The sequence below is a fragment of the Dama dama genome, chromosome 29 (genome assembly GCF_033118175.1).
Source record: "Dama dama isolate Ldn47 chromosome 29, ASM3311817v1, whole genome shotgun sequence".
NCBI classification, from domain to species: Eukaryota; Metazoa; Chordata; class Mammalia; order Artiodactyla; family Cervidae; genus Dama; species Dama dama.
In genome coordinates, this window is record NC_083709.1 from 19,660,487 (window position 1) to 19,686,990 (window position 26,504).

The following is a 26,504-nucleotide window of genomic DNA, read 5'->3' on the forward strand; positions in this document are numbered from 1 at the left end:
GTCGTTTCATTCTGGGTTGCACAAAGTGGTTATCATCTCTATTTCTGCCTGCAGTGTTGTATTAGATCCTCTAAGCCTTTTCCTCCATGAGATCCTGAACCTACTGTTTCTCCAAATTATGCCCCCTTCTGCTTCCCTCTCTCATACATGTCTTATCTTCAGCCCATAAAATAATCCTGGACGTAATAGGAACTCCATACACAATGGATGGAAAGAGAGAGGAAGAGAGACAGATCAATAAACAAATGGATAGGTAGCAAGTTCCATTACAGAGTGTTCTGCTCCTTTTGGGGGCACTCAAACATTATTTATTATTGAGTTAACCTTGAAAAAGAGGCCAATTTTCCAAGGATGAAATGAATGTGAAGATTAGCTGTCATCTCTGCAATTCTTGAAAAGAGACATGGAATGCCTAGTCTCAACTTTATACATGGACTTGACTCTAGTTTCTACTAAGACTTATTTAAAACCTGGAGTAAATTATTTTAAACACATAATAGGGTCACCGCCACCATTTGCTGGATGTGTAGGATTGACCATAATGCTATGAAAATGGAATGTACAGAATACTTTTTTCTTTAAATTTATTTATTTGGCTGCACCAGGTGTTAGTTGCAGCACGTGGGATCCAGTTCCCTAACCAGGGATCAAACCCTGGCCCCCTGCACTGAAAACATAGAATCTTAGCCACCAGACCACCAGGGAAGTCCCCAGGATAAATACTTAGTGCTCTATTGAATCTAAAAGGCTATTTAGGACACACCAATATAGTATTCGTCATTGTGTTCCCTTTATAAAGTTTATATTTAGTTACATCATGAGAATGGAGGGAAAACAGAAGCATATCATGAAAAAAATAAGCCATGTGCCAACTGGAGTTTCTGTAGCCTCCATATAACTTTCATATGCAGACTTCCAGAGATCTTTAGGAAGTTCCAAAGTCTTATCTGAAACTTAGTTTCCGCATTTGCAAGGGGAGAATATTAATTATACTGCCCTTCAGGTTGTGATGAGGATGATTAATAGCTTGATAAATATTAGTTGACTTGGATTCTGTCTGAATTAACATTTTTTTTTTAAAAAAAGAAAAAGGGGTACCCAAAGCCAGTGCTCTGTGTGAACCTGGAGGGATGTTCAGGTTGGAGGGGATGCATGTATACCTATGGCTAATGTATGGCAAAACCATCATAATGTTGTAAAGTAATTATCCTCCAATTAAAAAAAAAAAAAAAAAAAATCCTCCTGCCTGGTTAGGAAGCACTTCAGGTAGGAGGTAACTTAGCTGTGATTTGGAGGAAAAGGACCAAAAAGAAACTAGTTGTGAATTCCAGGCCTGGTTTATCTAGTTAAAATTATGTTTACTTTGATTCATGCATGGGCTTCCCCAGTGGCTCAGTGGTAAAGAACCCACCTGCAATGCAGGAAACACAGAGAAGTGGGTTCGATCCCCGGGTCAGGAAGATCCCTTGGAGGAGGGCATGGCAACCCACTCCAGAAAAAAAAAAAAAAGTTCTCTAAGTACCAGGGTGACAGCTCACAACCTAGAGAAAGTGGACACATAAACTGAATAGTTTTTAACTTTGTTTTTCCAGGTCAGCTGGCATTGGAAGAACTTAACTGAACTGGATCAGCTCTGGATGCTAAAATGTTTACGGTTTAACTGGTACATCAATTTCTCCCCAACTCCCTATGAGCAGGGTGTGTGGAAGAAGCATTATATTCAAATGGTGAAAGAACTCCATGTTACCAAGCCCAAGGTAAATTTGGGAAAAGAAGCAACAGAATTACTAATATCAGCTACTTAGGAATTCTAGAACTAAATTGTGGAAGGCCATTGGTTCAAAAGAAATATACCATGACTACAAAATTCCCTTGTTCTAAGAACTTAACAGCTCTTTTCAAGATACCCATGTTAGTTGAAAGTCATCTGACACTCACAAACTACAGTTCCATCCAGGTTAGGACTTGGAGCTCCTCTTTCTCTCCGGATTCCTGGATTTCTGTGTCTCTAACGCCTACAGAACCCAATTCTGACACTGGGATTCTGTGGATAATGTGCAGTATTTATTACCTATGGGTCATCAAATTTTACTTAACTAATTCAAATTTTCTGTGATTCTACCAGGCAAACTGAAGTTTATGTTTCTATCATTTATAAAGAAAAGTTTTGCAATAAATTAGTAATTAGGAAAGGGCATAATAGGCATATTAAAATTCTTTTTACTTTAGAAACTAGCAATGTAAAGTCCCTACATAGAATCGTAAACAGTAAATAATATGAGCATAAATTTTTCTAGTGGTTTTCTATGAATTATAACCAATGTTTATGTTCGTTCTTATAGTCACAGTTAATTAGATAACTTATGGGAAATTTTTATGAGCTTTTTCTTTATGGCCTGACCTATATACATGCAGAGTTGTACATCGTTTTGTATAATAGAAGAGTTCCTGAAAATTATGTGTAAATTAAAATTTTTAAATTATTTTTAAAACCACAGGGATTTTTTAATATAGGAAAGCTGCAGTGAGTCCTTTTTGAATTGAAGAATCCTTTTGAAATACGAATAGTTGGTTCTTAACATGCTCATTTACGTTTCATTTTATTGTGTTTACTTGAAGTAGAAACCCTCTACATTTAATATAGTAATAAACTGCATAATTAATACTGTTATGATTAAAATAATAAAAGCAGCCTTTCTGATTTCAATGATAGCTGTTCTTCATGAGAATTTCTTTTAAAAAGAAAAATTTTTAATGCAGTGGTGGAAGAGTTATTTTTAAAATTACAATAGCTATGACTCCTTTTATCACAAGGCTTTCCTTAACTCTCATTCGAAGTCACTCATAGGCAGGGAAAGGCTTCAATAGCTGAAGCTTGGGTTATTCTGGGGCAGAGGACAGAAAAGTGATTAACCAGGTTGTAGAATGAAAAAAGATTTTGAGTATTGTATGTAATACTAATTTTAAAACTTGGTCTTCAACAATAACTCTTTTTCCAGAAACTATTTATGCATTTCCCTGGTGGCTCAGATGGTAAGGAATCCACCTGCAATGCAGCAGATGCAGGTTTGTGCCCTGGGTCGGGAAGATCCCCTGGAGAAGAGAAGGGCAACCCACTCTAGTATTCTTGCCTGGAGAATCTCCATGGTCGGAGGAGCCTGGTGGGCTACGGTCCATAGGATCATAGAGTCGGACATGACTGAGCAACTAACACACACATATTTTAAAATAATGAATAGTTCTGATACAAGAAAATTGACACATTGTTGCTTAGTATTTAATTTCTTTAGGGAGTACTTTGTTATAGTAAATTTCAGTTTTTCTACTAAAGAAAAAACTGGCAAATTAAACCCAGTAATATATAAAAAAAAGAATAATACATGATGACCAAGTGGGATATATCCAAGGAGAGTAAGGTTGGCATAATATTAAAAAATCAGTCCATGTAATTCACAGAATAAAAGAGAAAAGATATATGGTCATTTCAATATATGCATACAAAAGCATTTAAAATTTTTTCAACATTTGTGATTTTAAAAAGTCTCAAAAGGCTTTGAGTAAAGGGAACAAATTTTTTGTTTACTTAACAGAAAAGTCATCAGTTTTCATTATCCATTTTGTTAAGGGGTCAATATTTTGTACTTTTCAAAATTAATGATGTTTGTTTATGTATATAGTTACTAGCATTCATGCCTAAATTTTCTCCCCTGAAACTGCTTTTTTATTATCATGTATTCTTTATTACCAGTGGTGTTAAACGAGACCTCTTCCAGCAAAAATAGATTTCATTCAGTGTAAACTCAGAAAAATGAAACGAATGTCCATCTTATTTTATTTATTTTGTTTTTTGGCCATCGAGTGTGACTTGGGATCTTAGTTCCCTGACCAGGGATTGAACTCCTGCTCTTGGTAGTGAAAGCGTAGAGTCCTAACCACTGGACCACCAGGGAATTCCTTGAATGTCCATTTTAAGTGAGATCCACACTGTCCTGTGCTCAGTCATATCCAACTCTTTTCAACCCCATGGACTGTAGCCCACCAGGCTCCTCTGTCCATGGGGGTTCTCCAGGCAAGAATACTGGAGTGGGTTGCCATGCCCTCCTCCAGGATTCGCACAAAACATCAAATACTAATCTAGTAAGGAGCCATCAATTATACAAAGTAAAATGTCTTCTTACTCTGCTACTTACACTCACTCACTAAATCAGTAAATATTTATTAAATACTGTTATGTGCCAGGTGCTAAGAGTACAGTCATCTTAACCCCACTTTCTGGGAGCCTAGTCTATGGCCCAGGACACAGACAGTTACCACATTAAATGCGAAGTACTATCTATCCTGTAATAGAAATATGTACAAAGAGCAGCTGAAACAAGGATAAGAAACTAACTGATTCTGCTTGGAGGAACTTGGGGAATTTTTAAATTTTCACAAACAATTTAAGCAAACCAATTTACTGAGCAAAGCTTCCATAATCTCTTAAAGAATAAAAATTAAGCCTTTAATGGCTTCTCAACATAGCAGTACCTCTTCCCTTAGGCTACAACCACATAAAAACCCTTATGAATTTTATACACACAAAAAAATAGACTTTCATTTTGGGCAATTAAAAAATAAACTTTCAAAAAAAAAAATAGACTTTCATTTCCCAATTCTTTGGAAATGGCTGAAGTTTTGATAATTGATGAAATCTATAGTTTACCCGTACATAATGGAAATTGTCTCTGTTTTAGATAGGTAGGACAGGGTACTGTTTTTAAGAATGTATATTTTTATGAACAAATAAACTGCAGTTGTGGAATAACTGTATAATGATACGGTAGGTGAGGTGGCAATATAGGATAGAGAAGTTCATTGTGTGGGCTTGAAGCTGGACAATCCTGGATTCAAATTCTGACCCTGTGTCTTACTACTTGTGTCTTAATAGTAGTAGTGGAAAAATTAATCAGTTTACCCTACCTTCAGTTTTCTCTTCTGTAAAATGGAAGTAGTTACGATTACCTTTTGAAGTTATCATGAAGGTTAAATAAAGTAATGGAGGAACGGAACTTTCCTGGTGGTCCAATGGTTAAGACTCCATGCTTTCAATGTAAGGGGTGCAGGTTTGATCCCTGGTAGGGAGAATTAAGATCTAGCATGCCTCACTGTATAACCCCCCTCAAAAAATAATAATAATGCAGGAATACTTGCTGAGACAGTGCCTGACACATACAAGTACCTCTGGGTTGGTGGCTGCTGTAATCATTGACACCATTATCACTGCCATCTTGGTGATGATGATAATGATGATTTTTTTTAAAGAATTCATTTATTTATTCATTTTTGGTTGCAAAGGGTCTTCGTTACTGCCCTTGGGCATTCTCTAGTTGCAGAGAGCAGGGGCTATTCTCTACCTTCCATGCTCAGGACTCTGAGCGATGGCTTCCCTTGTGGCAGAGCACAGACTCTAGAGCGCTGGCTCAGTGGTTGTGGCACCACGGGCATGTGGAATCTTCCTGGACCAAGGATTGAACCAGTGTCCCCTGCGTTGGCAGGCAGGTTCTTAATCACTCGACCACCAGGGAAATCCATGTTCTTTGTTTTACTTTTGTTATTATTATAGTGTTTTGAGAACAGAAATAATTTTCTCCTTCTAGACACCTCCAAAAGATGGGTTTGTGATCGCGGATGTTCAGCCCATTAGAAGCAGTTCTCCAGGGGGAAAGCTGTCTCCTTCATCCGCTTTCCGATCCTCTTCCTCTTTGAGAAAGAAGAACCACCCAGGGGAGAAAGAACTCCCACCCTGGAGGTCTTCTGACAAGCATCCAACTGATATCATTCGCTTCAATTACCTGGACAACTGTGACCCCATTGAACACAGCTGGCAAGGGTAAGAACTGTGCCCTTCTCCACTTCTTTCCTTTTAGAAACAATTTACTGGGACTTTGGTCTACGAAAAGATGAAAACAGAAGCTACTGTGAAATACAAATGCTTTTCACTGGTGATAGTGGTTTAGTCACTGAGTCATATCAGACTCTGTGGAAACCCATGGACTGTAGCCCACCAGGCTCCTCTGTCCATGGGGATTCTCCAGGCAAGAATACTGGAGTGGGTAGCCATTCTCTTCTCCAGCGGATCTTCTCAACCCGGGGATCAAAACTGCATCTCCTGCATTGCAGGTGGATTCTTTACTGCTGAGCCACCAGCGATGCCCCAAGAAGCAAAAAGTGATTGAAAGTAAATGAACCTTTATTGCTAGATTTGACCTTTTCTTTAGGATTTGTTTGCATTTTGTAGCTGTAATGTTTTCCTTACAGCTTCTTTTAATATTTTAATACCTCAGATTCCAATCTAGCACCATAGGATTCATTATAGTCTTTTCTGTCTTTGCGCCTCCCTTCTGTGACATTGAGATATATATATATTTGATTATATATATACATACAGAATTTTGTATGGGGTTTCCTGGTGGCTCAGAACCCACCTGCAATGTAGGAGACCTGGGTTCCATCCCTGGGTTGAGAAGATCCCCTGGAGGAGGGCATGGTAACCCACTCCAGTATTCTTGCCTGGAGAATCCCCATGGACAGAGGAGTCTGGCAGGCTACAAAAAGAGTTGGGCACAACTGAGTGACTAAGCACAGTACAGCATAATTTTGTATAAAAAATATATGAAGTATACACACAGAGAATGTATTTACTTAACAAATTCTGGAAGTAATTTCTGAATTGCTAACTCATATCATTGTCAAAACAAATTTGCTAACTAGAATTCAATGTTAGTTTCTGGTTCATTTTGCCTTTAGCCTGAGGGTATATACTCATAATAAAAATAATGTGGATCCATACTTTATCCTATTATATGCAAGCATTTTAAAAAAACAAATATTAATGTTAATACAAACAAGATTATTGAAAACAGCTTAAGATGTCTTTGCCTGTGTTTTTGTCCTTAGGATATGTTCTACTAAGGCTATTCAGACAATTGACTGTGTTAAAGTCCCATGAAGTTATTCCTTTCTGTGGGGTAACACCACCAGCTGTTTTTAGATTTTTGGAATTTCTTTTATTTCATGGGTCCAAAGTCAAATATACAAAACAAAGTGTATCTGGAGAAGTCTCCAATACTGTTCCATGTTCCTAATTGGATCACAGGGGAATCCTACAGATAGGTAACTATTTTTTAAAAAGTCCTTACATTTAAAAAATCATAAAGGAGGGGAAGTGAGGCAGATAAAAAAATATAAACACATACATGCACCTCTTTCTGAAAGAAATGGTGTCACACAGTACGTACCACTTTATCCCGCTTTCTTTCTTCCTTTAACAATATATCCTGGAGCTCACTCCACAGGTATATAAAGAAATACCCTGGCCTCCTTTTTACAGCCCACACTTTTCCATTGTGTGGATGTGTCAGAGTTTATTCAACCCCTTCTCTATTGATGGACACTTGACTTGTTTCCAGCTGAGTTAAGATAATCTTTTAAACCGCAGGAACAACAAAATCAAATAGACAAACAGCTATGCCAACCACCAAAGCTTTAAAATGATATTTATAATTTCCCCAATGCTCTCCAATTAACAGAAGAAGGAAAAGACATGAAATGACTCTGGCTTTCAACCGACAGTCTCGTGATAAGAAAAATAAATCACAGGACAGATCTAAACTAAGAAAAGCACAGTCGCTGGTAAGTATTGCTTACAAAACATTTCTCCCCATAATGTTAATGAAAAATGCTGGATCTCTATAATCCTCTTCTTGAGATTGATTTTTCTGGGGGGGAATCAACAAGTAACGGTTTAAATTCTGGTCTCTGACACTGACTGGCTAGCTGTGTGACCTTGAAGATATCCTTTATTTAAGCTCTCTGAGCCTCAGTCTTTTTAAAAGCTTGGATGGTTTGATGTGTGTGAACCTGCTTTGAAAACTATACAATATAAAGGAAGTATTATTATCATTGTTTCTTTTTTCTTCTGTGAGTCCTTTGGGGTCAAAGAGGGGAACCTATAGAAATTTCTCTGTAGAAATTATTTATCTGTAGAACATAAGATCCACTGACCTAAGAAAAAGGTATTGTGCTGTGCTGAGTTGGTCAGTTGTGTCCAACTTTCTGCAGTCCTGGGGACTGTAGCCCACCAGGCTCCTCTGTCCACAGAATTTTCCAAGCAAGAATACTGGAATGGATTGCCTTTTTCTATTCCCGGGGATCTTCCTGACCCAGGGATCGAGCCCACCTTCTCTTGCATCTCCTGCATTGGCAGAAGAATTCTTTACCACTGGCACCACCTGGGAAGCCCAAGAAAAAGATATTGAGTTGGCCAAAAACTTCATTCTGGTTTTTCCTTAACATCTTATGGAAAAACCCAAACTTTTTGGCCAGCCCAATACACGTTCCATAGCTGTTCTGTCACCAGTGGAACATGATGATAAAAGTGCATTCTAAATAACTTCAGAAAAACAAAATGAATTAAGAACGTTTCTTCCCCTAATTAAAAAATAGCTAACTGACAACCTAATAAAAGTCAGTGCTTGTGACTAGGGAGCATTATTATTTCAGAGCAGAATTTCCCAAATTGTGGTTCTGTACCCCCAGTGGATCCCTTTCAGCACATATGAGAGTCTTTGGAGCCAAGTAGAAGGGAATAAGGGTGGAATTAAAAGTTTCCATTAGTAGTAAAGATTTAGAAAAAGGCTGCAGATACACACTAAAGGAAAATTAATATAAAATGGATGTCAGTTGGGAGAACGGTAAGTGTGTACTCATGAATAAATCACTTTTATAGCTCTCCTTTAAAGCTTAATTACTTTCTGTTTCAATGCATTTTCAAGTGTTATGTTCCAAAAAGAGAGAGAGAGAGAGATGAGCTTTTTGAAATAAGTTAGTCTATATTCTGAGGAGACAATCTGGTTGGACGGGATGAGACTTATCACAGACATATGTATGGAGGCCCAAGGGAATGAGGAAGCTTAAAATAGAGCAGTAAAATTGTCAGTGAAAACCATTAATTGGGAAAAATAACTATGAGGTTTATCACCCGAGCCACTCAGGCATGCGGCTGCCTAGTTGCCGGCCCCTCCTCAGCCAGAAGTAGAAGAGAAATCTGGGGGAGAACAGGGAATTTGCAGGAAGATAAAAGTTGGTGACGTATGCTTACAAACTATGAGCACAATCAGACATTTCTCTGGCTTAAAAAACAAAACAAAAATCAAAGGCTAAACAGAAACCCTCCCTTTGGGTTTTTGACATTCACCATCTGTCACCCTCTAGCAGGGCTTGCTTAAGTTAAAATAGTCATAAATTAAAGACTTCAAAAGTTGTGCTCATTTAAGCTGAAAGGGGAACCAGGGCAAAGTAAACAAGGATGGAACACAGTTAAGCTATGAGTAGGTGAAGTGGGCGATTATATGGATCTACTTGTGTGTGTTATTTGATCAGTCACGTCTGACTCTTTGCGACCCTGTGGACTGTAGCCCGCCAGGCTTCTATGTCCATGGAATTCTCCAGGCAAGAATATTGGAGTGGGTTCCCATTTCCTCCTCCAGGGGATCTTCCCGACCCAAGGATTGAACCTAGGTCTCCTGCATTGCAGGTGGGTTCTTTACCATCTGAGCCACCAGGGAAGCATACTTGTGTGGTTTCTGTAAATATGCTAATTAGAATCACTATTTCTGCTTAATTATGATAAGGAGCGTTGAGGCATAATTAAACCCTCCAAAAGTGAGCTGCGATGTTTGACTCTACATTGGCGTCTGTGATGTGCGTGCATGCTTAGTCTTGTCTGACTCTTTGCGACCCCATGGACTGTAGCCTGCCAGGCTCCTCCTTTCCATGGGATTTCCCAGACAAGAATACTGGGGTGGGTTGCCATTTCCTGCTCCAGGAGATCTTTCAGTCCCAGGGATCGAACCTGAGTCTACTGCATCTCCTGCATGGGCAGGCAGAGTCTTTGCCACTGTGCCAATGGGGAAGCCTTGCGGCTATTCAGGCCACAGGCTGCAGGTGGCTAAGGCCCTCCCTACACTGTGCCAGTTGCCCCACCGTCCACCACATCCCTCCCTTGGAGGAAAGGAGCAACCTCCTCCATGAGGCAAGGTGATTGTGAAAATGAAATACTAACTATGGGGCCTGAGAGGAGAGGAACTGGGTCTTGAGGAAATTCATTTAGGGGACATAAAGAAAGTAAGGAGTAAATAAAATCTAACAATAGAATGGATAATGAAGGACCTACTGTACAGCACAGGGAACTCTGCTTAATGTCATGTGGCAGCCTGGATGGGAGAGGGATTTGGAGGAGAATGGATACATGTGTACGTGTGTCTGAGTCCCTTTGCTGTCCACCTGAGGCCATCACAACATTGTTAATCGGCTATATTCCAGTGTCAAATAAAAAGCTGAAAACAAAACAGAAACGACAAGTGCAACTGTGGAGAGAGTGCGGTGGACACAGCTCAGGTGTGATTAAAGTGGAGAAAATCACATATTCATTAGATAGAAAGTTCTTGCATCATTTAGACAGGTTTACCTAGGAAGATTCAGGAGGAACTAGAGAAACAGGTGAGCAGGAAAAACTTAGGGAAACAGCTTACAAAGCCAGGATGAGAAGGATAGATCACCAACGCCCAGGGAGGACCTAAGGCCTGAACAGTGGCGGGCTCCCTCTCCCTCAAAGTGGAAAAGGGGCGTGTGATACTAGGAGAAGCTAAAGCTTCGTGAAGTGGAGGGGTTAGAAGAAAAACAGCACGGGTGTAAAGTGCAAAGAATATTCCTTTGAATATCCTCAAACTTTTTGGCACCAGGGACCAGTTTCATGAAAGAGAATTTTTTCCATGAATTGGGGAAGGGGGAATGGTTTCAGGATGATTCAAATGCACTACATTTATTGTGCACTTTATTTCTATTATTATTACATCAGCTCCACCTCAGATCATCAGATATTAGATCCCGGAGGTTGGGGAGCCCTCTCTCGACTATCTCTCGAGGGCATGGCTATCAGGTCACTGAGGCATCTTCACTGTTTGCCTGTCATTACTGAGAGCCTTCAAATATTAGAGTTCTCCCCCTAAACAGAAACATTCTCAAGGAAACAGTTTCAAATCTGTGTATATTGCTGTGAGTTGGTGATGTTTTCTACTATTATTAGGTTTGAGTTTCAAGGGTACCTGATTCCCCTTTTAATTCCAGCACTGCCTCATCATAGCTGCTTCATTAAACCACCTTTTGGTGTGAATCACTGATAGGAGCTAGGCTTCCCATGTGACTCAGTGGTAAAGAATCCACCTGCCAATAGTGGAGATACAGGTTTGATCCCTGGGTTGGGAAGATTCCCCTGCGAGAAGAAATGACAACCCACTCCAATATTCTTGCCTGGGAAAATCCTATGGACAGAGGAGCCTGGCAGGCTATAGCCTGTGGGGTCCCAAAGAGTTGGATACGACTGAGCAAATCTCTGTCTATTCGATCACCAATGCTTTATCATTTTGAAGGTGATTATTAAAATTATATAAACATCAAGGTATGTTCATTACCATTAGTTTTTTGTTGTGGTGGTTGTTTGTTTGTTTTGCTTTTTGGCCACACCATGTGGCATGTAGGATCTTAATTCCCTGACCAGGGATTGAACCTGTGACCCCTTGCATTAGACGCTCAGAATCTTAACCACTGGACCATTAAGGGAGTCCCATCATTAGTTATTATAATAAAGTTCCAGACAGAACAAAGTCATGAAAAAATACGAGAACCACAAGACAGCCAGGTGGCATCTTAAACCTCAGAGATTTTCCCATCTTGAGTAAAGACGTGAAAAAAATAATTTTTAAAAATCTTAACAGCTGTCCCCACGATTCCTTTTTGGGAAGAGGAAGGAGGGAGCTGTCTCCTTGGGGGAAAGCCACTGAGGGGCAAATGCTACAGGCACCTGGACGCCAGGGGAGGGAAAACCTGCCAGGCTGGAGATTAGAGGAAAAGTTTCTTGTTTCTGCTCCTGCAAGTTGAGGGAAGGGGGGCAGAGGGCAGAAAGGAAAGAAATAAGACCAGGAAAGAAAAGTCAGCTGGACGGAGAGAAGCTGAGCCCGGGCAGGGGAAAATGACACCTCAGTGTTAGATGGCAACCCAGCCATTCCCAATCAAATTTGTTCCCTATTACTGGGACGTAAAGCCTGCCTTCTATCTCTTTAGGAAATTGTACTCAATTTATACATGGAAGCAAGATCTCAGTAGTCTAGAAACCAAGAAAGCCCTTCAGGACTGTTTACAAAAACAAAGGTGGGGAGGGCGGGACTTCCCTGGCAGTCCGGTGGTTAAGACTTCACGCTTCCAAGGGGGGAAGGTTTGATCCTTGGTAAGGGAACTAAGATCCCACACACTGAGCTTGGCCAAGGAGGGGAAAAAAAAATGCTATCCTTAAAAATAAAACCAAGAGGGGTGGGCTTTGGGCTTCCCAGGACTGGAATTGGGACCCAGCTGAGCTGACATCTTGTTTTTTGTCTGTTTTTTGTTTTTCCTTTTTCCTACCAAATTAAGTATAAAAACAAATACCTTTTTGTCTCATGCTCAGCTTTTTTTCCTTGAAGGTTTGAAGTCCTCACTTTCCAGGTTTTGATTTAGCCAAAGATTTCAAAAAGCTTTCTGTTTGCATTGTTCAGCTAAATACAAGTAACAAAGCTGCTAATTGCCTGCTTACTCTAATTGCTTTAGATAAGACCTTATCTTGCCTGGAGCTCCTCGCCTTAACTCCAGCCTCTGTGGTTACCGTCTTGACCTCCTTCCAGGATAACTTGATTCTTAATGTCCTGATTGTTTTTTAATAGTCTTTAAGCTTTCTCACTTTTTTTTTTCCCCTATCTGGATTAAGAGAGGAGGAGAAAGGAGTATTCTCTAAAGTGATTCATGGTTCACGTCTAAGAAAAAACAATGGTTTAAGAATTGGGAAACCTCTAGTTCTAGCCTTAGCTCTACCGTTGACTAGCAGACACTCCAGCTATTTCTAAAATAAGTTAGAATTGCATCTTTTTTTTTTTTTCTTAATAATTGAGGTTTCTTTTAAATATTTATCTTATTTATTAAGTATTTATTTCACTGTACCGGGTCTTAGTTGCAGCACGTAGGATCTTCAATCTTCCTTGTGGCATGTGGGATCTAGTTCCCTGACCAGGATGGAACCCACACCCATTGCACTGGGAGCACGGAGTCTTAGCCACTGGACCACCAGGGAAGTCCCTGAAATACCTCTTTAATGTCTCTTCCAGGCTAAAGTCTGAATCTCTGGACCCTCAGTTTCCCACCACATTTACTCTCTGCTCTCCCCTAATGCCAAAAAAAATCCAGTGTATTCATGAATCCTAATTCTAAATCATTAAAAACTGGTTTCTGTCTCCTTTTTTTTTCTTTGAACTTTAGAAAACCTAATTAATTAAAACAGAAGAATTTATAAAACATAGTTTATACAGTGGTTTTCTTGCAAGCTGTCTTTAATAGACTTCTTTCAAATTCTGACAAATACACTGGGTGTTTGGTGTGAATGTGCAGAACTAAAAATATCTACAGGAGAGATTTTTAATTACTTAGTTCAATCAGTGAAATTCCTGAGAATTCCATTTGGAAGAAAGAATAAGAAAGAATATGGGGGACTTACCTGGTGGTCCAGTGGCTAAAACACTGTACTCCCAATGCCGGGGGCCTGAGTTTGATCCCTGGTCAGGAAACTAGATTCCACATGCCACAGTGTAGACCTGAAGCAGCCAAATAAATAAATAAAATTTAGCAAAACAACAATATATATATTTTTAAAAAGGAATATGGGCTTTGCAGTCTGAGAGACCGGGCCTTTTTTTTTTTTTCCCCATGGTAGCAAGCAAACAGGATTTATTTCAGAGAGAGCACGAAACTCTCAGCATAGACACTGAGAGGGGGTAAAGTGCCCCAGAGCGGGGATTTTTTACTAAGCAGTGCAACTTTAGATAAGTTACTTAACCTCTCTGAGCCTCAATTAAAAAAAAAATTTCCTTTTTTTATTCATACTTTTTTAACTTTATTTTTTAATTGGAGGAAAATCACTTTACAATGTTGTGATGGTTTCTGCCATAAAAATATGAAATGCTTCACCAATTTGCATGTCATCCTTGAGCAGGGGCCATGCTAATCTTCTTTGTACCATTCCAATTTAAGTATATGTGCTGTCAAAGTGAGCACTGAGCCTCAATTTCTTCATCTATAAAATGGGAATAATGATACCTCCCTTGCAGGACTGTTGTGAGGATTACATGCCAGGTATATACATTAAGTAGTCAATACATGTTCACGTTCTCCTCCATCAAACACCATCTTATTTTTCACTTTGCTGACCAAGAGCATATGTTTGGGCCTGAAACAACCTAGGTTCAATGCCTGATCCCCCAATTTTAGCAACTCAGTGATTTGGGACAAGTTGTCAACAATCTTGGAAGCACTGTTTTCTCATCTGGAAAATGGAGTTAGCAACAACAGTGCCCAGCTCCAGGAAGCATTCATGAGCTAGTCACATCCATCAGAATCACATCAGATCACCATGGGGACAGCAGGGATGCTAAGACAGTGCTGACGCTGAGTGGCTGCTGAGTTGCTGACGAGGGGTCGGCCAGGAGGAGGCTCCAACCTTCTCTTTCTTGATTTTACCTTTACTTTCCCCACTTTTCTTTTCTTTTCTTTTTTTTTTTAATTGATTATTTTTGGCTGTGGTGGGTCTTAATTGCAGCATGTGGGATCTTTCATTGCGGGGCGCGGGCTTCTCTCTAGACGTGGCTTGCGGACTCAGTAGTTGTGACTTGCAAACTTAATTGCCCTGTGGCTTGTGGGATCTTAGTTCCCCCACCAGGGATCAAACCCTCGTCCCCTGCATTGGAAGGCAGATTCTTAACCACTGGACCACCAGGGAAAGCCCCTCCCCACTTTTCTTTGTCTTTCTCCACTGTCTTCTGTCTCGCAGTTTCTGCTATGTGAAAAATGGTTGCATCCAGAGCGGTATGACATGGAACCCATGTATTTTCTTTCCCTGCACGGCCTCCATAAATCTTGTGTCTGTGCATGACTCCTTCTCAGTGCTGGGTTTTTGATTCCACGCCCCCAGGTAGAATACTGTGTGTTGAACTCTGTGCCATGGATTTGGTGCTGTGCGCCCTCCTCTGCCTCTGATACCTCCAAGATGAAAAGGCCTAATTGCTAAGAATCCTGGGGGCAAAATTAATTCTCAGGAAGGACCACAACTTAGCATCTTTGCATTTCTCCTTTGCCTCTGAAAAAGCATAGTCTGCTTGTTCTGTCTTGTGGCCTCTTGTTTGATCATGCTACACATAATAAATTAACTTGGCATTTCCAACAGGAGTAATTCTACTTGCTTCTCTTTCCCTGAACATTTAGACTGGGGCCAAATGGCTTCTTATTTTTACTTAAGAGTTAAACAAAAGAGACTTCCCTGGTGGTGCTGTCGTTAAGACTATGCCTTCCAATGCAGGGGCTACAGGTTCAATCCCTGATGAGGGGACCAAGATCCCACATGCCTCACTGCTCAAAAACCAAAACAAGAAACAGAAGCAATATTGTAACAAATTCAATAAACAACTTTAAAAATGGTCCACATCAAAAAAATCTTTAAAAACTGTATATGTGTGCATATGTAGTCTATATGTATGTGCTCGTGTATAACCCTTTGTGTTAAATAGTTTGGCTTTTTACAGAAAACTACATTAGAAGTCAATTTTCTCAGACATGGATGCTTTGAAATGTAAATTCATAGTCCCTACTAACAAACAACCATAGGAATTCTATGTCTTGTGCACATTTGGCGGCACATCCCGACTTTATGTCACGTACTTGGGAGGCTGAATGGTGCCATCACATAATCTTGGGCTTAAATTTCAAAACCCTGGCTAGAATTTTCCGCTTAGCCTTTCCCCCACAACTGACAGTTTTACCCCAGAGCTCAAGACAAATGAAGAACAAAAACAGGCCTGTTGCTGTGTTGATTATTTCTTGCTCACCTCTATTTCTCTATTTAAAAAAAATTTTAAGGTATATGTTTTTTAATGTGGACCACTTTTTTTTTTAATGGCCACATCGTACAGCATGTAGGATCTTTAGTTGGGGTGTGCAAACTCTTAGTTGTGGCATGCTGGATCTAGTTCCCTGACCAGGAATGGAACCCCAGCCCCTTTGCATTGGGAGCTCAGAATCTTAGCCACTGGACCACCAGGGGAGCCCTAGACCCATTGTTTCTTGACTGCTTTCCCTTCTTTCCTGCAGTCCTTTCTTCCCTTAAGATCATTAATCACTGAGACCTGTTTAAGGGCAAGCATTGTGGCCAGGCTTAGATCACAAAATGTCCTGGACCAAAATGGATTCTCTTATGTCAAAGATGTCATGCCTGATTCTCTTTCTCCAGGGACCCCCTCCCCTATCTGCTTACAACACCCAATGTTTACATAAAAAAAATTTCCAGTTATTTCAACCAGATCATCAGATGCTCTGGATCAAACTCAAGACTGTCAGATTTGTACCCTTTATATATTTCCTCAGGCTTCCCAGGTGGCTCAAGTGGTAAAGAATCCACCTACCAATACAGGAGATGCAGGCAGGAGATACAGGTTTGATCCCTGGATCGGGACGCTCCCCTGGAGGAGGAAATGACAACCCACTCCAGTATTCTTGCCTGGAAAGTTCCATGGACAGAGGAGCCTGGCAGGCTACAATCCACAGGGTTGCAAAGAATCGGACACAACTTAGCTACTGGACACACACACACACGCATATAGTTCCCCATATTTTGTCTTTCTTCCTTAGATTTTGTCTTTCCTCTTGTCATGATGGGCATTAAAGTCTTACAATGAAGAGGGTCTACAAACTTGTTTTCAGGGACAACCAGGAAGGTTGGTGGCTGACCAGCCCACTCAAGATGGCTGTTCTCTTGCTCTCTGTCCGTCCCCTGCCCGACCAGGGCCTGCTTCACTTAGACTGACTCTGGCCTTCCTACATACTTGCCTTGGGCCCCAGCTAGTGATTGTTCTTATCAAAGGGGCGGTGAGGGGCGTGCCCTTCTGTTGGTTTCCCTGGTAATCGATGAGCCCATCTGACATCAACTCCCCTGTAACTGGCAATCTCCCCTTCCATCAGGTACAAAGACTGCTGCCGTGACCTGAAGGTGTCTGCTGCCCTGGTGGGGGTGTCGCTCTAGGACTTTGCTTCAGACACATAAGCTCCCCACCTGTCAAACCACTGATGTCTCTGTTGCTTGATGCATGTGTGCATGCTAAGTCACTTCAGTCATGTCTGACTCTTTGCAACCTTATGGGGTGTAGCCCGGCAGGCTCCTCTGTTCATGGGATTCTCCGGTGAAGAATACTGGAGTGGGTTGCCATTCCCTTCTCCAGGGGATCTTTCTGGCCCAGGGATCAAACCCTCATCTGTGTCTCCTGCATTGCTAGTGGATTCGTCACCGCTGAGTCCCCGGGGAAGCCCCTCTGTTGCCCACCCCGGGCTTTCCTCAGTCTTGAAGCTGGGCAAATGCAGGCTTTGTAGGGCTTTGAGGTGCAGTCCAACAGGTGGGCAGAAAGAGACCAGCTTCCAGAGCCCCTCAGGAAGGGATGAGAAACTTGACAATTTGGGTAGGTGGTGACAGTTACCAAGAGGAGAGGTGGTGGGGCAGGGGAGTCCCTGGGACCTGCCAGGGTGGAAAAGGAGAGCGTGAGAGGAGCCTGCCTGGGCCCGTGGATCTGCCCCTGGGGGGACTTGGGAGAAAGGGTTCCTCAAGTACACTGATAAATATACTTTGCACTGTAATAGGATTCCATCTGAAGCTGTTAGAGCCGAGGTGTTACGAGCCTATTCTTGTATCACAGACAGCTAGGCTTTCCCTCCACTTGGCAGGTATTATTTGATTTTCCTTGTTCCTAAAATAGCACAAAGGAAGGCTTCTGTTTGTTCTCTTACCTTGTGCTAATCTTGGAGCAACATGAAAATGCTGACTATACGCAGATCTTGAAACAACCCTGAAAACTTCCAACACAGGAAGACAGTTAATTCCCACTCGTTCCCCCTTTACTCTTGGATTCCATCGACTGGCTGTGTTTAACCCCAGTTTTGCCTACTCTTTCCCAGAAAAGTCACAGCTAACATGCATGGATCTACTAAAGGCAGGAGCGTAGATTCAGTAGGGTGTGGGATTCCAGCTCGATTCTCCGGGGGCTGACGTCTCATCAAAGAACTAATACTGAAGAGCATATGTTCAGTGCTAAGTTTGGGGATCTGGATGATAATGGCTTCAGGAATGCAGCTGAGACAAAAATCCCTGAGGGCTGAAACACTCAAGCTTCTTGGAGAAGGTGGGCCTCCAAGGATAGATGTAGAGAAGGAGGGTAAAGAGAGCAGGTGAGTAAGTCAGAAAGAGAAAAACAAATATTGTATATTAACGCATGTTTGATATGCATTATGGCAGGCTACAGTCCATGGGTCTGTATGACTAAAGTCACAACCCAAGTGACTTAGCATTCACACACCACACATATATACAGAATCTAGGAAAGCAGTACTGATGAACTTATTTACAGAGAAGAAATGGAGATGCAGATGTAGGGAATGGACTTGTGGACACAGAAGCGGGAGGAGAGGCTAGGAAAAATTGAGAAAGTAGCATTGATGTACATACACTCACTCACTCTCAAAGTCACTCAGGTGTGTCTGACTCTTTGAGACCCCATGAACTGCAGCCCGCCAGGCTCCTATGTCTATGGGATTTCCCAGGCAAAAATACGGGAGTGGGTTGCCATTCCCTTCTCCAGGAGATCTTCCCAACCCAGGGATCAAACCTGAGTCTCCTGCATTGCAGGCAGATTCTTTACCATTTGAACCACCAAGGAAGCCCCATGTATGCTCATAACCTGTGGGAGGCTGCTATATAGCACAGGCAGCCCAACCTGAAGCTCTGTGATGACCTAGAGGGAGGGGATGCGGGGGAAGGGAGGCTCAAGAGGGTAGGGATATACACACACATACACACATATATATATCATTATGACTGATTAACATTGATGTATGGCAGAGACCACCACAACATTGTAAGGCAATTATCCTCCAATTTAAAAAAGAGAGAGAGAGAGACAGGCAGGTGGAGGGTACAGGCGAGACCAGCCTGTGTGGAGCATCTCTGTGGAGGAAGAGGGACCCACTGGAGACAGCAGTCATGGCTGAGCCAGTGAGAGCCTGAAGTAGGATTTTCCCCAGATTAATGGAAACCCTGTGTGTTGCAAATATATCCATCAGAGCATTAGAGGGAGGTAACGGATGATCTGACTCCTGGACCTGCCAGCTGAGTATGGGGTCGGGAGGGGGTCAGTGTTCGCAGGGGCTCAGCCTCTGTACATCTGCTTGATCTCCTGTGTTGCTCTGCTCAGTCGGAGCTGAGATAAGGGTGCATGTACCCCCTCCTGCTCCCTGTAAACTCAGCTCGTATTATGTCTTTCTCTCGCTCTCTCCCTTCCTCTGCCCTTTCTGCTCACGGCCAGATGTTGAAGAGAAATCCTTCCTCACTGTGAGTTTTGGATGGAATGTCCACCTGTGACATCAGTCTTGTGTGTGCATGCCCAGGTTAGCAGGGAGGGTAAACGATGGGGACTCTATCAATACCCACCGGGTCTCAGGATCACGAGTCTCCAGACCCAGCTCTAACACTTTGTAGCTCCTTGAACGCTGGCATTTCAACTACCTGCTCTTCAGTTACATTTATTTGTAAAATGGAGACGTTAATACCTGCCTATCTACCTCACACAATTTCCTTGAGGCTCAAATGAAACACGGTTGTGAAAGTGCTTTGGAGACAAAGAAATGTATTTATTAGGAGTAACTCAATACTTGAGGGGTTGCATGAGGGGGAAGGTGGTAAAACTGGGACATCTCAATAAATCCCATCCAGTCCTACGGTTTTATAAAATTGTTTTATACTACTTTGTTGTTGTTTAGTAACTAGGTTGCATCTGACTCTTTAGCAACCCTGAGGACTGTAGCCCACCAGGCTCCTCTGTCCATGGAATTCTCTGGGCAAGAATACTGGAGTGGGTTGCCATTCCTTTCTCCCGGGGATCTTCCCGACCCAGGAATTAAATCCACATCTCCTGCTTGGCAGGTGGACGCTTTACCACTGAGCCACTAGGGAAATCCTTTATATTCCTTAAATAAGTTGAATTAGATAGCTTTTTCTGCTGTTCTAACAACTCTCACTCTAGTGGTATCTTTTTTCCTCCCTAGAGCTCCTTAAATGCAGAACCCAGGGCCTCCCTACACGTTCCAGCTCACCTTGCTTGGCTTCCTCACCAGCCACTGGGCCTCCCAGCCACTGAGGCAGCAACAAAAACTCTCACACAGCATCTCCAGAGGCTCTCTGGACTTCAGTCATCACCCCAGGCCTTCCAGCAGCAGCTGATGCAAAAAAATGTGAAAAGATTTTTCCAAAAGCGACAAGATGCTCTACACAGAGACGTGGATGTCACTTGGATCCTCGCTTAGAAACGGCTTAGGAACCTTATTATGAAAGCAAGTCCTGCAGTATTTCAGGAACAAGTATAAACTTAGGAATGTGATGATAGATACCATGGAGTGGATAAAGGGACATATGATAGTGTCCCTGGTGAGGTTGGCTGTGTGAGGCCAGGTCCGAGAAGGATATAACGAGCACATCCCCAAGGCTTCACAAGCGGTTTAGGATTGGGACGATTGACTGTGGTGTCATAGTTTGCTAGGTCTTGCTGTAACAAAGTCTTAGTCCGTTCAGACTGCTGTAACAAAAGTACCATTGATAAGTGGGCTTCCCTGGTGTCTCAGAGGTAAAGAAACAGCATGCAATGCAGGAGACTTGGGTTTGATCCCTGGGTTGGGAAGATGCCCTGGAGAAGGAAATGGCAACCCACTCCAGTATTCTTGCCTGAAAAATCCCATGGACAGAGAAGCCTGGTGGGCTACAGCCCACAGGGTAACAAAGAGTTGGACATGACTGAGTGACTAAACCACCACCACCATTGATGAGTGGCTTAAAAACAACAGACATTTATTTTCTGGAGGCTTGGAAGTCCAAGATTAAGATGTGGGCAGGGTTGGTTTCTTCTGAGGCCTCTCTCCTTGGCTTGCAGACGGCTGCCTTCCCCCTGTGTCCCCACAGACTGTCTTCCTTCTCTGCATGTCGATGTCCTAATCTTCTCTTCCTGTGTATATGCTAAGTTGCTCAGCTGTGTCCGCCTCTGCCACCCCATGGACTGTAGCCCGCCAGGCTTCTCTGTTCATGGGATTCTCCAGGCAAGAATACTGGAGTAGGTTACCATGCCCTCCTCCAAGGTGATCTTCCGGACCCAGGGATCGAACCCACATCTCTTATAAGTCTCCTGCCTTGGCAGGCGGGTTCTTTACCACTAGTACCACCTGGGCCTCTTATTATATGGACACAAGTCAGATTGGATTAGGGTCCGCCTGTATGACTCTGTTTAACTTTGATTACCTTTTTGAAGACACTCTCCCAAGACAGTCACATTCTGAGGTCTTGGGGGTTAGAACTTCAACATAGGAATGGGGGGCAGGGGTTACAACTCAGCCCTTAACTCACATTGTGGGCAAGGTAAGGAGAAGATGAGATGGAGAAGCCACTGAGAACTATTAACAGCAGAAGCCTCTGTCATCCTTGGGCCTGGAGAAACAAAAGAGACAGGGCGTGCTATTCCTAGAGCCCATCCAGAGCTGTGGTCATAGGAGAGGGGCCGCCCAGCGTGGGTGCTGTATGACAGAGGAAGGCACCCACGGTGGAGACCAGGGTCTGGCAGAGAGGGAGAGAGAAGACCCAGCCCTCTCTCTCCCCGCCCTTCACACTCCTCCCTTCACACTCTGATAGTGCTCCTCTTCGGTCAAGAGCCGAGAAAGAGGAGCTGAGGACAATGAGGCCTGGGGGCTGCAGCTTGTAGATGGCAGGCTTTGAGGCAGGCAATGGGCTGACACGTGTGGCCAGGGGTGGAAGGGGAGTGGTAGGATTTGAGTGGGATGATGAAGAATCACCAGCTCAGTGGAGAAAACAAAGACATTTCCAGAGGAGGAATTAATTATGCATACTCAGGTAACATAAATGGGCTTTAAAGTGTCATTGGAAAACAGAAAATGCTACTTAGCTGCAAAAAATATTAGTCACACATTCGAAACTGAACCACGTATTCATGTAACCATTTCCAGTCCTAGAAGTTACTATTCTAAGATACTTGCTTGCAGAAGTAAAGCAGAATGATAGAAAAATATGTTTGTCAATCTTGTCATGTTGAACACTTAACGTTCTTAAAATGGGATGGCAAGTATTACTGGAACTGTTTTGGAATAGAAGGCAGCTCTCTGCCTCAGGAGGGTGCCTGTGTGACCGCACCCATCAATGGTCACAGCGTGGTTATATGAACTGGGTACGTCCCCTCTGTTACCATGCCGGGGCTGCCATAACAAAATACCATAAGCTGGTGGCTTCGACAACAGAAATTTGTTTTCTCACCACTCTGGAGGCTGGAAGCCTGAGACCCAGGTGGTGACAGGGTGGATGTCTGCTGAGGGCTCCCTTTGGATTGCCTTTTCAGTGTGTGCTCATGTGGTCTTTCCTGGGTGACTCTGCAGGGGGGAAAAGTGAGGGGGATGGAGGGAGGGGGAAAGAGAGAGAGAGCAATCTCTTGGTGTCTCTTCTTTTTTTTTCCTAAGTTCAAATCATCCTGATTTTATGATCACAGAAATACTACAAGTATCCATAGTTGGTGAACACCGTTATAACAAATACAGATAGAAGGATGGATAGAGAGCTACATAGATAGACTGACTGGAACAAGAATAGACTCAATCTGCACATGCTGTTTTTAAAGTATAGTGTTGAATTTAGTGTTACTTGAATTTAAAAAAAAATGTATTTGACCACACCAGGGCTTAGTTGCGGCATGTGGCATCTTTAGTTTCAGCATGTAGGATCTAGTTTGCTGACCACGGATCAAACCCAGGCCCCCTGCATTGGGACGCAGGCTTGATCCCTGGGTCAGAAAGATCCCCTGGAAGAAGAAATGGCAACCCACTCCATTATTCTTGCCTGGAAAAATCCCATGGACAGAGGAGCCTGGCAGGCTACAGTCCATGGGGTTGCAGAGAGTTGGAGACGACTGAGCGACTTAGCACACACTCATGCATTTCCTTAAAGGCCCCACGTCCAAATACAGCCCCTCTGGGGGTTAAGACTTCAACATAGGAGTTTTGGAGGGGACCCAAACATTCAGTCCATAACATCCCACATAGTGATATGAAATAGATGACACTTGATACATTGATACTGACAGTCATTAAATCAAGAAAACTTCATTGCACACCTACTGTGCGCCAGAATCTCCGCTAGGCTCTGAGATTATAGGTAGAAGGGAAAAAAACTGCCTCAGTCTTTAATGAGTTTATAACTTGAAGAGAGACAGAGCAGCTGTTAGAACACAGTGCTTGCTGCCAGGAGAGCTTGAGCATTTGTGCCAAGGCACTTGGTCATGTTCGGCTCTTTGAGACCCCATGAACTGTAGCCCGCCAGGCTCTTCTATCCATGGGATTCTCCAGGCAAGAATACTGGAGTGGGTTGCCATTTCCTTTTCCAGACCCAGGGATCGAACCCACGTCTCTTGGGTCTCCTGAATTGGCAGCAGGTTCTTTACCACTAGCACCCCTGGTGGCTCAGATGGTAAAATTTCACCTGCAATGGGGGAGACCTGGGTTCTATCCCCAGGTCAGGAAGATCTCCTGGAGGAGCACATGGGTACCCACTCCAGTATTCTTGCCTGGGAATTCCATGGACAGAGGAGCCTGGCAGGCTACAGTCCGTGGGGTCGAAAAAGAGTCAGGACACGACTGAGCGACTAACACTTTCACTTTCTGTTCAGTGCCTCCTGGGAAGCCCCAGAGCGCCTAGATACGACGAATAAACCACTCCCTGGGGGCTGCAGTAGTGATGTGCAAGCAGAAACGGAGGATGAAGAGTTGGATAGTAAACACGGGGTGGGACAGACAAGGGGGAGAATTCAGGATTGAGGAAGATGATACACAGAACTAGGGTGACCAGGATCCTGGTTTGCCCGGGGCTGCCCTGGTTTTAGCACTAAAAATCCCACATCCGGGAAAGCTCGGGGTCGCTGAGCCTTCTACGTAGAGGTGTAAACGGTGCAGTAGAGCTGGTGCAGGGAGGAGGAGGATTGCAGCAGGGTTGATGGGAAAAGAGCTGGGAAAGTAGGCAGGAGCCCAAACAGGAGCTGAGCCACGCTCGGGAGGTAAGGCTTTCTTCTGGAGCTGGTTGTACTCAGAGCTGTTGTGCTGTGCTTCCTCGATCAGTCGTGTCTGACTCTTGGGACCCCGTGGACTACACAGTCCATGGGGATTCTCCAGGCAAGAATACTGGAGTGGGTTGCCATGCCCTCCTCCAGGGGATCTTCCCAACCCAGGGACTGAACCCAGGTCTCCTGCATTGCAGGCGGATTCTTTACCACCTGAGCCACCAGGGAAGCCCAAGAATACTGGAGTGGGTAGCCTATCCCTTCTCCAGGGGAACTTCCCCACCCAGGAATCAAACAGGGTCTCCTGCATCGCACGCAGGCGGATTCATTACCAACTGAGCTGCTAGGGAAGCTAGTAATCAGTAAGCGATCTTAAGTAGGGGAGCAACTTGCTGAGACCAGATTTTTTTTTTTCTACAGCCAATTAGTATAATATGTATTTAGTTTTTTCTGTAATCTGCAATGTGACTTTATTTATTTTTAAATTTTTATCAGAGTATAGCTGCTTTACAATGTTGTGCTAGTTTCTGCTATACACTCTGCCGTACACATTATTGTTCAGTCGTGTGTGACTCTTTGCGACCCCATGGACTGAAGCACGCCAGGCTTCCTAGTCCTTCATCATCTCCTGGAGTTTGCTCAAACTCATGTCCACTGAGTCGGTGATGCCATCCAACCATCTCATCCTTCGCCTCCTGCCTTCAATCTTTCCCGGCGTCAGGGTCTTTTCCAGTGAGTTTGGCTTTTCAGGTAGCCAAAGTATTGGAACTTCAGCATCAGTCCTTCCAATGAATATTCAGGGTTGATGTCCTTTAGGATTAACTGGTTTGGATCTCCTTGCTGTGTTTTTTTGAATGCCCTTCCCATCTAGGTCACCACAGGGCGCTGAGTAGAGTTCCCTCTGCTCTATAGCAGATTCTCATTAGTTATCTGTTTATATATAGTATCAATAGTGTGGGGCTTCCCAGGTGGTGCTGGTGGTACAGAACCCGCCTGCCAGTGCAGGAGACTAAGAGACACAGGTTCAATCCCTGGTTCAGGAAGATCCCCTGAAGGGAGGGCATGATAGTCCACTCCAGTATTCTTGCCTGGAGAATCCCACGGACAGACGAGCCTGGTGGGCTACAGTTCATGGGGTCGCAAAGAGTCGGACACGACTGAAGGGGCTTAGCAGGCATGCGTGCACGTCGGTAATGTATATGTGTCAGTTGCAACCTCCCAACTTCTCCCGTCATCCCCAGAGACTTGCATTTAGACAGAGCTCTATCTGCTGGGTGATGAGAAAGAGGGACGATATTGAGGGCCATGCAGGAAGCCACAGTGGTTTTCCAGGGAACAGCGATGGAGGGTGAAAGAAAAACGATAGGGGGAGATGGAGAGACCCAGAGGGTTCGGAATGTCTTAAGGAGGAGTAACAGGCCTTAGAAATACACGTATGGGACGTGAGAGAGAAGGAGCAGTCAAGGATGACTCCCAGGTTGCTGGCTTGGGCAACTGGAAAAAGTCTTGGGAATTAATTAAGAAGGTTTGGAAATACCTTCCCCACTGCACCCTGCGTGAGAATACAAAACAAAGCAGCCTTTCTTCTGCTTCCCAGACAGCTCTTAGTGACCTGAAATCTCAGTTATTGTGCAACTGCCCCAGAGGTCTCGGGCCCATGCAGCCAGGAGACTTATGGCATGCTCAGGTTGGGGAGGAGGTTTGGGGTGAGAGGGGGAAGCAGAGGGGCATTTATGGCGCTAGCTACTTCCTCAAGGTCTGTGTACTTTGTCTTGTTTAAACTTCACAAGAATCTTAGCAGAGAGGGAGGTGGGGCTGTTATTCCCATCTCAGAGCTGCTGAATGGGGATAAAGCAACATGCCCTGGGGGCCAGGGACACAGAGCAGCAGAGCTGAGCTTTAAACCCAGCTGCAAGGACTTCCCTGGTGGTCCAGTGGTTACGAGTCTGCCTGCCAATGCAGAGGACGTGGGTTTGATCCTTGGTCGGGGAAGATTCCACAAGCCACAGAACACAACTACCGAAGCCCGTGCACCCTAGAGCCTGTGCTTCGCAACAGGAAAATCCTCCACAGTAAGAAGCATTTGCGCCACAACTACCGAGTAGCCCCCACTCACCAGAACTAGAGAAAAGCCTACGAAGCAATGAAAACCCAGTGCAGCCAAAGTAAATAAATAATTTCTTAAAAAAGACTCCACCTCCC

General features: G+C 43.4%; 1 protein-coding gene and 1 non-coding gene across 3 annotated transcripts in view; one reads left to right on the forward strand and one right to left on the reverse strand.

Annotated features, from left to right (window-relative positions):
- FBXO16 (F-box protein 16) overlaps positions 1-26,504 on the forward strand; it is a 77,961-nt gene that overhangs the window by 30,967 nt on the left and 20,490 nt on the right. The window contains exons 5-8 of one of the 2 annotated variants that reach the window (XM_061132914.1): positions 1,593-1,757; positions 5,637-5,869; positions 7,569-7,671; positions 20,251-20,733. In XM_061132914.1, coding sequence (XP_060988897.1) covers positions 1,593-1,757; positions 5,637-5,869; positions 7,569-7,671; positions 20,251-20,508 — 759 coding nt within the window. In that variant the 3' untranslated portion in view covers positions 20,509-20,733. Of the gene's footprint in view, positions 1-1,592; positions 1,758-5,636; positions 5,870-7,568; positions 7,672-20,250; positions 20,734-26,504 lie in introns of those variants that run through there. The other variant, XM_061132915.1, reaches the window with a different exon arrangement.
- LOC133049052 (U6 spliceosomal RNA) lies at positions 14,066-14,172 on the reverse strand. Its single transcript, XR_009691209.1, has one exon. It is a non-coding gene; the product is annotated as a U6 spliceosomal RNA (small nuclear RNA).